The following is a 17332-nucleotide window of genomic DNA, read 5'->3' as shown; positions in this document are numbered from 1 at the left end:
TTCGTTCGATCGTGTGTTTTTTTGCGCAATTCAAACACTAACAAGACTTAGGCTGATTTATTTTTTTTTGTTATACTTTCTACATTATACTTACTCTGCTTTAGAAGCTACCAAAAAGTTTCACAATATAATAGTATTAAAATTGGGAGAAACATCAACAAAACCAGCCGCAAACTGAATGCTCAGTTTTCTTGTGGATAGCCCCTCTTTCGATTTGGCCGTTAAGCTGGCTCACTAAAAACAAAAAAAGCAAATTTCGATCGAGGAAATTCGACAAAAGTGCAAAGAAAGAAACGGTATGGTAAACGAAATGAAACGAAATGTTGTGTACGCGAAATGAATTCTATCACGCGCACTCGGGAAACTCGGGAAAAGAAATAAAAAAACAGATCCGCGTTTTTTTTGTTTATTTAATTCTCTACTTTTAACGTTATCTCTCAGCTCTGCTCTGGTTTTGTTTCTCTTATGAACATAACAAATTTTGTTGCTCTATTTGTAGCTTTTGCTGTTCTGTCTGCATGTATCATCTTCGTTCGCATATTCATCAAACTCTATTTCGATTCTAAGTGTTTCAGTGACTCTTTTGCATTTTTTTATAGGGCTTAATATTTTTCTCTCGTTTCTCATGCATTTCTGCGTTTATTTGTGATTTTTTGATCCGCGGGTGGGTAATTTGTGTTTGTCTCTCTCTATATGTGTATATCATCGTGTTTTGTTTGCATGCCGGTAGTTGTGAGTATGTGTGTGTGTGGGTGTGTGTGTGTGTTTGTGGGGATCATGTTTCGTCTTGTTTCATGCACCTCACAACGACTACAGCACTAATCTTGTTTCTTTTCGCATTGTGTTGCTTTATTTTCTTACGCAAATTTTTGTTTCTTTAATATTCCTTACGGTTCTCTGCCCAGCTGTCTTCTTCTATTACTATGTTTTTTTTATTCATTTTAAATTATGTTCCGAGCGTATTATTTACTTTATTACCTTTTCTTTTCTTTGTAACTAACAACGAGTTGATCAATTTGCGTCGTAGCTTTTTCAATGTGTTTCATGTGTCTGTACGTGTGGTTATGTCGTCTATGAGTGTATCTCGATTTCTTTCCTCCGTTTTATTAATTTATCTTTAATTAGAGAACAATGAACGTGGGAAAATTCAGAGAAAGTTCCGCACTTCAACCACCGGCGGACAACATGAACCTTTCCTCCTTTAGTATAACGCACAGATCCTGTGCTTGAATGTGTGTCTGTGTTTGTGTGTGTGTCTGTTTGTGTGCGTATGTGTGTCTTTGAAGGTATTTTTGTCGTGTCGCTCGTCTAGAAGTTGATGGCATATCTCGGTATTACGGTGTAGCAGTTTTTAGTTTTATTTGCTTTCCTTCTGGACGTGAACTAGGATGTCAGTTTCAGCTATGAATCGGGGTATAATTGCGCTGTATGCTTGTAACGAAGACATACGTTATACACTTATGAGATACACATTATACCTTACGCGTGGTGTGTTTGAGTGTGCGAAAAACATGGTGCGCACAAAACATACTGTGCAGCAGCTTCTCGACTCTGCTAAATTGTTTATATCTTCACCAGTTCCGCGCTGTCACGCTCGCTCTGCCGCATGGCGGAAATTCATCGATTTGTAACGGTGGCTGTGACGGGTAACGATATAACGTGATGGCATTATGGCGATTGATGATACGATGTTGGCAGCAAATAGTTTCAACGTACTATGGACAGCGAATACACAAAACAGAAAAATTGAAATAGGCAAAACCGACTCCTAACCGCAAACACTCACATCATGAACAGCACACGCACAAGGCTAGCGGAAAAGCTTTGAGAATAATAACAATAATAAAAAACAACCCGCAAGCAGATCAAACGTCTGCCGTTAGTGTCTTTTTAGTTCTTCTTCTTATTGTGGCTGGCTGCAGTGACTATCGTAAGCACACGCAGCATTTTATCGCGACCGTTTCGTGTTGCACACACCTGACCTGCCTGCCTATTGGGTTCTCACCGTCTAGTCAAAGGGTATCCTTAAAACTTGTACCTTAAACACGTGTGCTTTTTATAAACGAGACAGTACGTTCCAGTGTTTTTCTTCTCACTTTCTGCGGCCAATACTCGAACACCACGCAACATGGTTCCTTGGCGCATACACGCAACAGATACACAAACCAACCGCACAGTAAGGGAACAGTAATCACTCGAATCCTCGAGGAGTACAGTCTGAAACTGAGCGCACAAACAGTGGATGACCTGTTGTTCGGACACTCGGGGCGATAGTGGCCTTGCAAACCGGGGCCAATAGGGGACTGCGAAAACTCATACCGAGTAAACAAGAGCTGTCGTTTTGTTCGTATCATAGTTTTTACATCGGACGAATTGTTTGCACTTTTTTCTCTCTGCTTAACCGAGACAACAATAACATGGAAAGTAAAAAAACGACCCCCACTGTACCACAACTTACGCCACGCGCCACATTCAACAACCGTTCAACCGTGCTTTAACTCGGCTTCCCATCAACTTTGTTGAGCCACGGTCTGCAGATGGCCCGCGCCCCCTCAAAACAATAGTATCGGATTACCCCGAGACTGTTCGCAGGGCTCGCTGCCGCTTTAAAATGTATGATAAGAAAAATATAATTACGTTTCGTCTTCGTACATCATACCATCGTCATTCCAACCGACTTTCGCAACCTTTCCCAATCCGTCAGTGCCACTTCCAGAGCAGCACACACTACTTATGGCATCGTCTCGGTTCATCGCTTGCCCTGCCAGTGGGGTGTGGGTTTGGCTCAGTTGTGGCCGATCTTCTTACCCTAACTAACTGCTGCGCTGCTGTACTAAAACTTCATCATCATCCTCCCGTTACTATTCGTTCGTATTAATGATTAGTTTATTTTTATGCTCGCAAACTATCAACACCGGTTTTCAATACCGCTCCGATTTCAATTGTAGCTTAGCTCTTTCTCCCTTTTCTCCACCACTTTCTGTTGTTTCGGGTGTGTTGTGTGTATATGTAGCTGCGTGTTCTTTGTATACCTGTCTATGTGTAGCTTGTTGTTCTTGTTGTTGTTGTTGGTGCGTGTGTTTTTTGTTTTGTTTGGGGAGTTGATTTTAATTAATCGTTTTAAATATAAATTTGTTGACCTAATAGTACGTTTCTTGCTCTAGCCAGCCACCTGGGTTGCGTCTCAAGTAGAAGCGACGAATTTCGTCATACACGAAGATGGACAAGCTGAACGGTAAAGCTGGGAGCCACCAGACGAACCTGTAAGCAGTGATTGCGGTGATTAAAAAGAAAGTCGGGTGTAAGTCGTAATGCGCCGACAGCCCGGCCACTCGTTGTGTGCACATATACTTACTTCAGTGGGAACATACGCAGACCCTTATCCATACCCGGAGTGTAGGACAGGATGGCAGCCAGTATCGTTTCGAACACAAGACCGAAGTTGAGGGCCCAGTTTCTCATGCCCTGGTGGAAAATCGAGTTACGGCGTGTCTTACAAATGATCAAATCGGCCCACTGGACGACGACGATCGAGACGAAGAACGCGGTGTGGCAGGTGAACTCCAGAGTTTTACGGTCACGGTAGGTCTGTAAAGTTTTATTGTTACCGGAACGATATTATTGTACGGCCTCCATCATGCACACTATGTCCAGCGTGTGAAAGTATCTCTCGCTTACCCATTCCTGTCCGTACGAATCTGTGAGATCGTTAATGGCCTTTGAATCCCAGCTCTTGCGGAGACCGAACAGTTTCAGTGGCAGGAAACCGTTTTCAGCCATGATGACGAAGTACACGAAGAAACCTGCGGCTGCCTGAATCATACCGATCTGCCCGTAAGCCATCGAAATAAGTCTGTTGTCCAATTACACGGTGATATACGGCGAAGCGAGTATCCGCATTTAAACAAAACATTGAGGAAATGTGAAAAGAGGGACAAGGAAGAAAAGTAAAAACGATTATAAATGTGTTCCACCGCGCTTCAATTTGAATCACAAAATGGATACATTATTTTAAATGATTAGTTTTTATTAAACGTACTGACATGTGGTCAGTACAATCGTTCGAAACACAGTGACAGCTGCAGTAGAAGCACTCGGTGAAGCCAGATTCATGCATTACGCGAAGCAGCTGTCACTGTGTTACATTTGCACAAAATCTACCACCAAATTTGTTTACTTAGCATGCAACCTAATGCTACCCCCAATAGTAAGTAAATAGTAATTAAATTTATTACAAAAGAAAGCGCGAAAAAATTACAAAGCCATAGAAGCGAGAAGCGTGTCGACATTCAGAGAAAATGGCAACAAGTTTTCGCTGAATGTGACAAGCAATCCATTTGTAGGACATAAGTTGTAGTTTGCAAGGATACCAGCATTAGGAAAGCGTTAGTCATGCATTGCTACAGCGGTTGAGTAAAATTTAAAGATAAAAAGTATGGTACACACAGAAAGCAGAAGTTGACATAAAGGACAGGAAAAAAAAAGCAAAAACTTGTCAAAGTTTAACATAAGAAGAACGTCAGACAGAAAATATGGAAAAAGTGACATAGTTTATAGGGCAGAGGATAGATCACTGCCAAGTACAGAAGCTGGTGCTACAGAGAGGTATTGGTAGAGAAAAAGAAAACCAAATGCACGCACTTCATATAGCACATACTCACAGTTTTATCTGGACACATTTAGAGTGTGAGAATTGGTGGAAAGGATGAAGGATTGCAATCGGGACATTTCATTTGACTGAATGTTTATATGCTGACAAACTGGGGAATGTCGAATGTAGAAATGGAAAACCAAAATTCGTGGCTTTCGTAGTTGACTTTCTAAAATAACTCATGTGTGTGGGTGTGTACTGCAATATTTAACCAATTTGTCTGAAATTCATTTGATTACTTTACTTGTACTACAGATTCCAGAATTGAGCAGGAAAATGTTTTCCCTATTGTCACTAAATATTCAAACACATTGGAATTCATAACGCTGCAGTATGTTTCTTCAATGTTCAAACTAAAAGGGTATGAGTTCATTTGTGCGTTGTTGCATTGCGGGATATGCGGGTTCAATTCGAACATTGCAGTAGCACTCATGAACAACTAAGAAATCAAAATACAAGGTATTTGCCGAGTTTAACAGCTGCGAAACAACAATAAATATTAATGCAACAAACAAAATCGGTGTCAATTACTAATATATCTAAACTATCGGAACACCACCGATTGGAGCACATTATCGAAGCATTCTAAGGAACATTTTCTTTCAGTTTGAAGTTCTTATGAAATTTATGCTAAAAACTTAGACACACATATATAACAAACAGAACAAATATATGCCTTGGAACGATTGAAACATTTCGTCAAAGAGCACACTTTACATGTAAAGCACAAGAAAACACATTTGATTGTTGAACTACTGCATGTGTATGTTTTTAATGCTTTTTGTCGGATGCAGGTGTTTGTGGCCGATTATATTGGGATGGTCACGGGCGAAATTTCTGCTTGTTTCTCTAAATGTTTGCTTCATAATAATGTTTGGCGGTGGTGTATAACGCTATCTAGAAAAACAACAACATCGTGTCACTCGGGGTGAAAAATTGCATGGGATAATGGCAACCATTCCACAATGTCGATGCAACATAAGGAACGAACAAACGCGTTCTACTGAATTCGTCTCTACCACGACATCTAGAAGTGTGTTGAAAAGGTGTGAACAATCAAACGCTAGACAATCTTCGGAATTAGCCCAAAAATCAAACACGGTGTTGAACAACTTAAACATACAGAAACACAAAGGACAAAAATTTGTGAAAAAAAGGTTATACAATTGAAAACTATAACAATTTTCAAAATTCCAAAACGAACAGATTTCTATTGTGATAGAACACAAATTATAGATAGAGTGTGCTGACACAGCACATGATGCATTTTCAATCACCGCATGTCTAAATTGGTCACAACATGGTCACTAGTCAAACAATGGAGCTGCAGAACAAGATTCCTGCCGCGAGCAATACAATGTACCAGGAGTTCAGTGTTCAGGCACTAACAAAATCTATATTATTGTGTAGTTCCATCAAGTTAAAGGAGACATCGATCATTACAGATAATATATAAAGAAGAGAGAAAAGAATACTTATGGATTTAAAGGAGAGAGATATTAGCTGAATCACCACAGACAGTAAAATACTTTTGGGAGCATCATTTCACCTCAATCAACCACTCAACACAACTAGAGCGAGTGGTAATTTAAACTTGGCAATTAATAATATGTATGACGTGTGACATCTTTGATAGGAACAAAACGGCTATTTGGTAATTTTATACGATCGACCATTGCGCGACCATGCCGTGCTTTTGAAATTTTTCGTTTCTCTTTGAAAGCATAAACAGCAGCTTAACAAGGACATCGAAAACCAAATGACGACCACAAGGTTTTTGTTTTGGCTCGACAAAACAGTACAAAACATACAATGAAAATAAAAAGCATTTGGTCACTACTTAGGTCGGTAGTGTGCCAACGAGTTCACCAGTTTTATAATAGAAAACAGATAGTAAAACAGATGAAACATAAAATCGACGGAACGATCAACAGAAAACAAAACAATGTGTACGGAACATAAACATTTACGATGATGAGTTCAATTCAGTATAAGGTGAAGAACGTGTCAACGTATCCTGACCTGCGGTTGACCAAGTTGTCACGATAAGGATCTCTCGGTCGACGCTTCATAATGTCACTTTCTGGCGCTTCGTAGGCAAGCGAAATGGCGGGTACCTGAGAATGGGGTAATGTACAGCGCAAAAAGCACGCACACACGACGGTAGATGGTGTTTGATAATTGTACGTTTACATTAATTAATAGTAATGGATTTTATAACAATGATTATAAATTGTTTGCGTTCCGTGGTATGTTCCATTACAGTGAAGACCGTTCAATATTTGTTGTCTACTTGCTCTCGCGACTTGTTGTAATGCATCAAACATGTTGTTGCTCGCCGAACCGAAGTTTTGACACAAAACACATTGTACAAGTACACACCACGACCATATCATAATATCTTTGTTGAATGATACAGAATCAATCTCACGAACGAAGTAGTTTGGTTGAGAGACAAATTTTCAACTTGAATTCAAATAAAGTCGTTTTAAAATAATAGGATTATAAAATGATTCCCAAAGGTAAAAGATACATAATCTTTTCTTATGACAGACCACCCCAACCGTGAATAGAAACTCTACATACGAAAGTAAATGCTAATTGGAATAAAGTTAGAAGCAATAGAGGAAAGAAGACCAAAAACGAACCAGGACACAACTGGCATCATCAGTCTTAGCTATTCTAACAGCATTCTTTAAGACGTTATTGTTAAACGATACACGAAACGATAGAGAAGAAGAAATAGACAGAGTTATATTTAGTACGTAGTATGTGAGAAACCAGAAAGAGCTAATAGTAGTTTTTCTTGCCATAGACAGTTAAACCTTGTTTAGAAGGGAAAGTAAAAAAGTAATTCGTAGTGGCTAGTCTAATTCGGTTGCATAGTTACTAAATCCGTGGCTATCGGTACTATTGGACTAAACGGGGGTTATTACGGTGCCAATACATTCGTGTACACGAGTGTGACAGACCGGAACAATAGTGAACTGATTTGAATGATGACGTTTCACGTTCGTGCGCATAATCTTGCACTATCTGAATGTTTCGAACAATATAGTTGTTTGATTTCTTATTGTGAAGGATGTCTAATAAAACTGGGCATTCAGTTTATATTTGTTTCGAAGTTGTTCGTGTATTGAGAGGGTAAGCAGGTCTGTATGGGGTTCGAGGAATAGGATCGGTCCACGAGTGATTGGTGTTTATTTGATTCAGAGCCATCGGAGCAATATGCCCACGTTGCTGTTGTGTGCCAAGCATGAAGTGGTGAATGAAAACATGTTGATTTGAATTGATTTGGGTTCATGAAGGACGTTTAAGAGGGAGCGATTGAACTTACCTTAGATTTCTAATCAATGGATAGACTCTAAGTGTTTACTTAAGATATAGAAAAAAATCGACAGCAAGCAAACAGAGAAACGAAGACATAGTGTCTCAGTAAAAAAAATATTTCGAAGAGAGAGTGAAAGATAGGGAGAAGAGAAAAGGGAGACGGTGTGAATGAGGCCAGAAAAGCGCCAGCACGAAAGGCAAAGAGAGACATGAAGACGAAGAATAACGGAAGATAGGACAGCGTAAACCGAACCAAATTATATATAAGTAAACTCTTTTTGTGGTCACGAATCGGACTAATAGAAGGCGTAACCTGACAGAAGTTCAAGTAATGAAAAGTCTAATCAATTTTTATAACTATGTTCCATAACAAAAAACCACCACCAGAAGTAGGAAAAAAGTCAAAGAGGATAAGAATGATATAAACAACACGCGCACACGAAAACAACATACACGCACACACATAATACGAAAGAGAAAATTCAGAAATCTGTCGGCGATGGACTGCACCACTGGCACCGGACAAACCCTAACACCAGATACGTCTTTGATAGAAAAAACAAACACGAATTACACAACACAAACGGATCACGTAGATACACAGACGTATATACTGAAGGATAAAAAATTATAAACAAGGATCTCCGGGCGTCCTGCACGAGCTCGAAGGTTCGAATACAGTGGCCGCGAAGCAGACGGAAAATTTAGTGACGGTGGTGTGGATTACCTTTCGTTGACCAATTTATCAGTGAACGGATTTCGGGGCTGGCGTTTCATGATATCGGATTCGGCTTCCTCGTAGGCAAGCGAAATGGCGGGAACCTGTTTGCCCGAGGCGTACGTACACAAACACACAGACGATCGCGTACAAGACACGTGATGAAGGTATGAAGGATCAGATGCATATATGACACAGTAAGACAATTGCACGGAAGGGTTTTGTTGTCCAGTTGATGATTGCGCGTTTCAAAATTTCACATGATGCCATGAAAAAGGATATTTTTATGACGACGATCATCAAGCACACACGTTGCAACGTAAGGACGATGTGGTACGAGAACAGTGAGTTGCAACAATGAGACATGATGTTGGAATAAGGAATGCGGAGGAGTGGAATGCGATTCGGTGGTTTCGATTTGGTTTTAGTGTACCGGCGACGTTCGAGTTTCGGTTTTTATGGTTAGATACATTTGATAAAAAGAAGAAAAGAATATCGATTACTTAGCAGATAAGATTCAATGGCTGTTGGGAAATGGAAGAAAGTAGGTGGTTCGTTTCCTTTACATTTCAGCTGGGACAAAAAGCGGCGATGCTTGTTCTTGTGTTTGGCTCACTTGGTTTGAGTACGGACGAATCTAACGAACAACTTAGGGTAAATAAAATTTGTCAATGGACACATCATATCGGAACATGGCACAACAGCTTGGTAATGTTCTATTGCTCCATAAGTGAATATCGAAGAAAAAACAACCAAAGAGAAACGTAGGAAAACGTGTATAATATGCAAATTGTTCATTTCAATAGCAAAAGAAATCTTTGAGCTTTTTTAAATGCAATATCTGTGCTGTAAATCGTAAGAAATTAATAAGAGATAATCGAAACAGTGCAGATTGTATGACAAAACAGATGAAGATAGACACGTGCTTGATACGAGCATAGTCTGCTGCTTATCAATGGCGAATGGAAATCGGGATGTTGCGATGGGTACAGACAGCCATATGTAGTTGAGTCGTATATGTTATGTTTAGACCGGAGGGACAAGTGTAACAGTGGTGCACAGATCACCACACAAATAACTTCTTTTGCCACTGTAAAGTTCTGGTCCGTGAAAAACTAAACTAGATGTTTGTGTATATCCAGCAGTTTTGATAATATTCAATCGGTCCCATTTGAATTAAGGCTAGCTTATATCTTAAATGTTAGGATTTTTTCATACGCTTGCCATTCACGAATAAAGCGGAACTGTAACATAAATCCTCTTGATTTGTTAGAAAGCTAACTCAGTCCCATTTGATTAAGCTTCGTTAGAAGAAGTTTTCGTGCATATTATTGCATTTTTGCATACTTTGTTGGTTTCAGTTGGTCAGTTGGTTGGTTTCAGGTTTTAATAGTATTTGTAAGTTTCCATAATTTAAATAATAGTATTCTTATTTTAAGCCAATATGTTATGAAATTAAAATGAAAACCCCAAATTTACAGAATTAGGAGAAATGAAAATTGGATAATAACCTCTCATTCACAAGTTTATCGTTGAATGGATCACGTGGTGGTCGTTTCATGATATCAGACTCTGCGTGTTCGTAGGCTAGCGAAATGGCAGGTACCTGCGGGACGCGATGGTTCGTTTTGGATCGTTGACATTTGGTGTAAGAAAACGAAATAAAAAAATAAAAAAGGGACATAATGGTAAACTGAAAAAGTTGCAATACTATTGTATTCTCTCTCAATCTCCATAATATCGCCGTGTAGGCAATGTGTAACGGAAACCATAATTTCCCGTACTTTGGCCTGAACACAGTATGATTACAACATAATTATTAGCACGCACGTGTTGAAGAATATAAAGCTTCCAACGAGGTTTAAAGAGCACCTGTGCAACTCTCATGAGTGCTCTCTGATTGACATACCTGCTAGTCGTTTAGATACTTTCGTGTATGCCTAGAAGTCGAAACTATTGACTGTGCGTATTTTTCCATAGCGATAGAGTTACTAATTGTCTGGCTTGGCGATTTAGGACGATTGCATCGTCTAGCTTGCATCGATTAATAGATAGTAACTCAATTTAAATCGAACAATAAAGTTAAAGATAGTATACGTAAAAGAGATAGATAGTAATAGTTATAGCAATAGTAGAATAGAGAGTAAAAGAAAAGAAAGTGGATAGAGTAAACGTGACGAAGAAATGAAAGAAGGTGGTCAGAAATTCGCGCTTGTTGTTCATTTTTTGCGCTAGAAGATAAAATTGGAAAAATAGCGTTATCTTGCATCGATAGCCTAATTGATAGAGGATCATATCAATATTAAATCTATTTCGTTACTACCATAATTGAACGTAAAGTATTAAAAAATATCCTAAACGCAGCAATGGAAAAAACAGAAGTTCAAAGTTGCCAACGATACCTCTCGTTCACCAGCTTATCCTGGAAAGGATTACGAGGACGTCGTTTCATAATATCGGACTCAGACTCTTCGTAGGCCAGAGAAATGGCCGGTACCTATCGAATACGTCACAGCATGTGATTTTTGGATCGCCGATTCAAACGCAGTGTGGAAGATGAGATATCAATAAGTTGTTGAGAGGAGTACAATTGTTGTTTTTTAACCGACGTCCCGACGACGTCGTGATGTCAGGGAAATAAGAAATACAGAAAGAAAACATGAAAAAAAAGTTATTTTTCTGTACCTTGCAAAAGCTCATGTGGCCAAAGATCTATCTATAAGTACTAGCACATACGGGTATGGAAGCGAATTCTTCAAACACATTTCATTAAAATGACGAAAATTGAAAATATATATATTCTATTAACGTCTGCTACCTTCATTGTAAAGGCAGAGGAAAAAATTTCATTAGTTCGTACGATTCATTTGGGCGTTGAAAATTCGCACGGACAGAGCACTTACAACAACACTTCGCAGTCGCCTATTACGAACGGTCACCGTTCAGTCCGGAGCAGAAGGAAGAATTAGGGCAACATTACGTGTCGAATCGAAAACACTTACCATATCAGTTCCCAGATCGATACACAGAATCGTAACGGTACCAAGAGGCAACGGAATGTCGCACAGGATGAACGCAAGGAAGGGTGAAATTTCCGGAATGTTGGACGTAAGTGTGTATGCGATCGATTTTTTCAAGTTATCGAAAATCAGACGTCCCTCCTCAACACCGGTAACGATCGAGGCAAAGTTATCATCAAGAAGAATCATGTCTGCAGCCTACGAGAGCAGTAAAACCACAAGGTTAATCTATCACCGCTATCAAAATTATCGATAGCTAGACACGTACCTGTTTCGACACATCGGAACCGGCGATACCCATAGCGACACCGATATCGGCCTTCTTTAGAGCAGGTGAATCGTTAACACCGTCACCAGTTACGGCCACGATGGCCCCCATACGCTGGCAACCTTCGACAATGATCAGCTTCTGCTGCGGTGAAGTACGGGCGAACACAATTTCGGTGTGATAACGCAAAATTTCATCCATTTGATCAGAAGACAGATCACGCAACTCCGAACCGTGCACAACGGCAGCCTTCGCCTCGCGTGGATTAACCTCCGAAACGGGGATGTTCAAACGCTGCGCAATATCCTCAATCGTTTCGTTACCCTCCGAAATGATACCAACCGACTTGGCGATAGCCTTGGCAGTGATCGGATGATCGCCGGTAACCATGATAACCTTGATACCGGCCGAGCGGCACTTGGCGACGGCGTCTGGCACAGCGGCACGCGGTGGATCAATCATCGACATCAGACCGACGAAGCGCAGATTGTCCACTTGGAAGTTGACTTCATCGGAGTTGAACTTAAAACCGACCGGGTATTTGTCCGAGGGCAGTTGGAAATCGCAGAAACCGAGGACACGCTCGCCAAGACCTCCAAGCTCTAGGTACGCATTGTTGAACGCTTCCTTCATCTCTTCGTCCATCAGTTTCTCTTTGCCGTTGATGAAGATCGTCGAGCAGCGCTCCAGAATACGCTCCGGGGCACCCTTCATTACCAGCAGATAGCGCGGATCGCTAGGATCTTCCGTTTCGTGGATCGATACCTGGTACTTGTTGGTCGAGTTGAACGGGATTTCGCATACCTTCTTGTTGCGCTTGCGGATGCTCATTATATCACCGAGAGCCAGTTCCATGCACTTGAGCAGTGCAGCTTCAGAAGCATCACCGCTAACCTCCTTTTTCAGAATCGGCACACCATCCTGGCCACCCTTGAACTCGGCGCGGTTGCACAGCGAAGCGATGCGGGACAATGCCTTGAAACCAGGGCTGGTACGATCGTACTGCACACCACTCTGGTCCTCCGTGGTATCGGCTTCAATGATCTGATTGTCGAACCACATGTGAGCGACTGTCATACGGTTCTGTGTCAGGGTTCCGGTCTTATCCGAGCAGATAGTCGAGGTGGATCCGAGTGTTTCGACGGCCTCCAAGTTCTTCACCAGACAGTTCTTCGAAGCCATACGCTTGGCTGTCAGCGTCAGACACACAGTGACCGTGGCCAGCAGACCCTCCGGTACGTTGGCGACGATGATACCGATCAGGAAAATCACGGCATCTAGCCAGTGGTACCCGAGAATGAAGGCAATGACGAAGAAAGTAACACCGAGGAACACAGCGACACCCGTAATCAGGTGGATGAAATGGTGAATTTCCTTAGCGATCGGAGTCTCGCCAGTGTCCAGACCGGAAGCCAATCCAGCAATGCGGCCCATCACGGTATAATCACCACAGCTGATAACAACGCCCTTCGCAGTACCTTCCACGGCATTGGTCGAGAAGAAAGCCAAGTTCTTGGTTTCCAGCGGGTTCTCGTGGGTAAAATCGGGTCCACGGGACTGCGGCTCCGATTCACCAGTCAGCGAAGAGTTGTCGACCTACGAAGCCGGGCGCAAAACAAGAACAAAATAGTGTTTGTTACATCCATAAACTGAATTAGAACGTTGTAGGAACTCAAAAACTAAAAACCCTCATATTTTAAATGTTTTTATCCAATCAAAAATGTGTTTATGCTACAATAAAAGGTTCCGACATGTGGCTTGGATATCGTAGCAGAATACGGTGTAGTTCAATATCAAATCATAGTCGAGAGAAAATGTTTGGCATGTTAATTTGTTGTCACGATGGACAATTCGTTTGCCACAACAGCGTGGCTTGCAAAAAAGGGCCGAACACTCATTGGTAAATCGACTATGTACAGACATGATTCCCACCGGTTGCTGATTGCACAATCAAGCGCTCATCTCCTACCGCTGTAAGGGTCAGTGGAACGTTGAACACGCGGGAAGTAATGGGACATTAGCCAGGGGAAACATTTTAGCTAGAGGATTGCGTCGACAGAGTCGTGCCGCGCCGCAAAACCAATCAAAACGAATCATACCAACGGACATCTGCACCACTACTTGTCCCGTTGTCATACACAATGCCTTTGGTACATAGCACACATCAACTAGAGGACCTACCCCCTCGCTCCCTTGAACGGACAACGTGACGCTGAGTTTGGCTTGAATCACTCCGAAGCACATAAAATTAATGTATTGCTCTGCATACGCAATGGCGAAACTGCCGCACTCACAAAGAGGGTTCATTTCAAAGGAACTAAATTAGAAACCTACAATGGGACACCATATGCTAACAACGCATGATCGCTGTTATATTACCTTGAAGTTCCGCGCTTCGATGATACGAACATCTGCCGGTATCCTATCGCCGAACTTAACCTCAACCACGTCACCGATGACCAGATCCTCAGCGCGCAGCGTCAGCTTTTCACCCTCTCGCAGAACGGTAGCAAACTGAGGGACCATGTTCTTGAACGATTCCATAATCTTTGAACTTTTCGATTCCTACAAGGCGGTAACAGAAGTACAGAATTAGCAACGGTTGACAGCGGTTGCGTGTTGTTGAAGTGTGCTTACCTGATAGTATGAGAAAATACCGGTCACTATCACGACAGCGGCCAGCACGATACCGAGATACAGATTATCATCGGCCGGTTCCTCGACGGTACTGGCCTGAATACCGTAAGCGATGAAACACAAAATGGCACCGATCCACAGCAGCAGAGCGAAACCGCCGAAGAGATTCTTGCAGAACTTCACCCATTCGGGCGTCTGTTTTGGAGGGGTCAGGGCGTTTGGTCCATCTCGTTCTAGATTCTCCTTGGCTTTCGCATGACTGAGACCCTGCGCAATGGAAGGATAAAATGTTTGCAAATTAATTTGTCAGTAACAGCTTCTGTCGTCACTAATGGGTTTTGTATATTTTTCTTATCAAGAACACTGTTATCACCTACGATATCTCCGGTCTGTGAACGTGACACCTATCTTTCACAAGTTTCTTACTTCCGAGAGCAGCGTATTTCCGCTTATTGCTTGTTGTAAACCTTAATTACTAGCTTTAACCAGGTAAAACTGACTTATGCCATTATCAGTGGGCGAGTCAGCTGTTTTTATTTCGGCAGATATGAGTGCGATCGATTAGTACTCGGCTTGACAACAGCACTTGCCGATAGATAGTTTCAAGGCAAAATGAAGAGATGCCCATCACTGTGAAACTATGATGGAACGGCTTTGATTATGTTTCACTCTTCAGAGTTACATTCTTCTTCAGTTTCAACAATCGTATATAAAATGGAATCTTCAGTTCCTGTGATACTTACATTTTCCGGGTGTGTCTGAAGTCGCTGGTACAGTTCCTCCGGTGTGATCTTATGATAATCAATATCCAACTCCTGCTTCAAATCGTCTAAATCGGTTTTCTTCTTTGGCGGCATTTTGCGTCTTGACTGTTGAACACAACCAGTCCGGCGTACGAAGTAGCAATGGAATGGAAGAAGTAAAGGAATACGAACAATTAGAGCACAGGCCAGACACTGCCGCTCGAGGTGTTCCGGCTGCCTGGGCCTTCAGGCGTGAAGCTCGTCCTTTCACAATCGAACGTCACCCTTCGACTGACAGCAGCACGGAACGATGCGCTGCGTTGAATCGCCGTCCACTGCAACACCGTCCATCCATTACCACGCGATAATTCTTCCCGAATGACTTTGCGCACCACGATAAGATATCGATGATACAGAAATGATGGATAGAGAAGCATGGGCGCCGACATGCGTAAGTTACGATGAAGAGGGACCAGAATTTGTAACCAAACTCAATTAACCGCCACCGCTGATATCACTGCTACCCTGCAGCCGCCGGGATTAGTTAACCATCGGCACACGGGTGAAGAAAATCTCACTAACTATTTCAAGGTAGTCCTCTCGCCGTCCCGCAAATCCCTCGAGCTGCGTAGTTCAACGTGAGAAAAACTTGTTCGAAGAAGAGCGATTATTTACGGGCTCGGAATGCGTGGGGACGAAGCGGTTGCCGCTGCTTCGATCGACAACACACGTTTGACGTCATTCACGAGGAAAAAGGGGTGTCGAGTATCTCACCATATCGCAAATCCATAGGTGTTGCAAGAAGTGTCCCGATTTTGCTATTTACGGCGACACCTTGGACTTCAACAAAAATATAATCGCATGTTTATGATGAGACCGATGATTGGTGGAATGCAGCAGAGTGCGAACACTACATCCGTTCGTGTTTCACACACGACAGTCGGAACAGCGAGAGTGCGGGAACAACGTTATGTCCGGATGGGTGGGCGCCGGGTTACATCCCACCCTAGTGGTAACCTTTTATTGGGGTGCGATGGGACAATGACGTTATACCACAGGTACATGTAGCACAACGCGTTTTCAGAGCCACTCGCCTGATGAGTACACAAATGGCTCTCCAAGGATCCGGTAGAAATGGAACGTTACGCAACTCGATCAATGTCCGCGACGGGTATTGGGGTCATAAAGCAAATAAGAAAAAAAAACTACGGTACAGTGCAGGGGTGAGACAAACACATGCAAACGATACATCAGCCGAGTGTACTCGGATATTGGTAGTTAATGGATAGTTGGTTGGTAGTTAGTTAGCAAGGTCCAGTTTAAGTTTGCCCATCGAAGGCGGTACTGTAGGGCTGTTTTCTGTGTCATAAGGTGGCGCATCATCATCGTTGCGCTTCATCGATCCACTTCCTTACTGCATCGCGTTCGTTTCAACTTAGTTCAAGGATTTTAGAGACTTTTATACAGCCCTAGTTTACACTCAACGAAAACAAATGCAAGTCTTGTAATCGGACCTGGAACTACAGTCCACTCTGTGCCACACGCAGGTAACAGTGACAATGAAAAGACAAACCGTCAACCGTTCTCCGCAAACAGACCGGCCAGTAATGTGACGTGTTATTATTAGTTTGTTATTGTAATTAAGATAGGGCTGAACGGGGCTGACATCGACGACACGGCAGCAAGACTAACGAACAAGACCCCCCACAACAGAAAGAAGTTTCACCATCCCTTAAATGAGTAAACAACCCGTTCCGTGGTAAGATTTTCAGTAGATATTCAGTAGATTTCAGTAGATATTATGCATGACAATAACGGTAAATAAAATTATATTTATGTTACGAAATATATTTATCATATACATTAGGTAAAATTGTTACAACTATCGTACCTTCCGCTGTCGTACCGAGTATTCCTTCCGATAGTGAAATAAGCAATGACAAACGAACATTAACGCAACAAGGC

The 17332-nt window shown here is 42.0% G+C and overlaps 1 protein-coding gene across 6 annotated transcripts in view; it reads right to left on the bottom strand.

Annotated features, from left to right (window-relative positions):
• Nucleotides 1–392: 392 nt before the first annotated feature.
• LOC131212735 (sodium/potassium-transporting ATPase subunit alpha) overlaps nucleotides 393–17332 on the bottom strand; it is a 56991-nt gene continuing 40051 nt past the window's right edge. For 3 of the 6 annotated variants that reach the window (XM_058206721.1, XM_058206716.1, XM_058206720.1), the window contains 9 exons: nucleotides 15368–15493; nucleotides 14625–14891; nucleotides 14367–14552; nucleotides 11988–13583; nucleotides 11702–11917; nucleotides 10211–10305; nucleotides 3679–3853; nucleotides 3356–3588; nucleotides 393–3261 (listed from right to left, as the gene is read on the bottom strand). In XM_058206721.1, the coding sequence (XP_058062704.1) occupies nucleotides 3141–3261; nucleotides 3356–3588; nucleotides 3679–3853; nucleotides 10211–10305; nucleotides 11702–11917; nucleotides 11988–13583; nucleotides 14367–14552; nucleotides 14625–14891; nucleotides 15368–15481 (3003 nt within the window). In that variant the 5' untranslated portion in view covers nucleotides 15482–15493 and the 3' untranslated portion in view covers nucleotides 393–3140. Of the gene's footprint in view, nucleotides 3262–3355; nucleotides 3589–3678; nucleotides 3854–6673; nucleotides 6769–8708; nucleotides 8804–10210; nucleotides 10306–11101; nucleotides 11197–11701; nucleotides 11918–11987; nucleotides 13584–14366; nucleotides 14553–14624; nucleotides 14892–15367; nucleotides 15494–17332 lie in introns of all 6 variants that reach the window. The other 3 variants (XM_058206719.1, XM_058206717.1, XM_058206718.1) reach the window with 3 other exon arrangements.

The sequence above is a fragment of the Anopheles bellator genome, chromosome 2 (assembly GCF_943735745.2).
Source record: "Anopheles bellator chromosome 2, idAnoBellAS_SP24_06.2, whole genome shotgun sequence".
Taxonomy (NCBI): domain Eukaryota; kingdom Metazoa; phylum Arthropoda; class Insecta; order Diptera; family Culicidae; genus Anopheles; species Anopheles bellator.
This window is presented reverse-complemented; position numbering and strand designations above follow the sequence as displayed.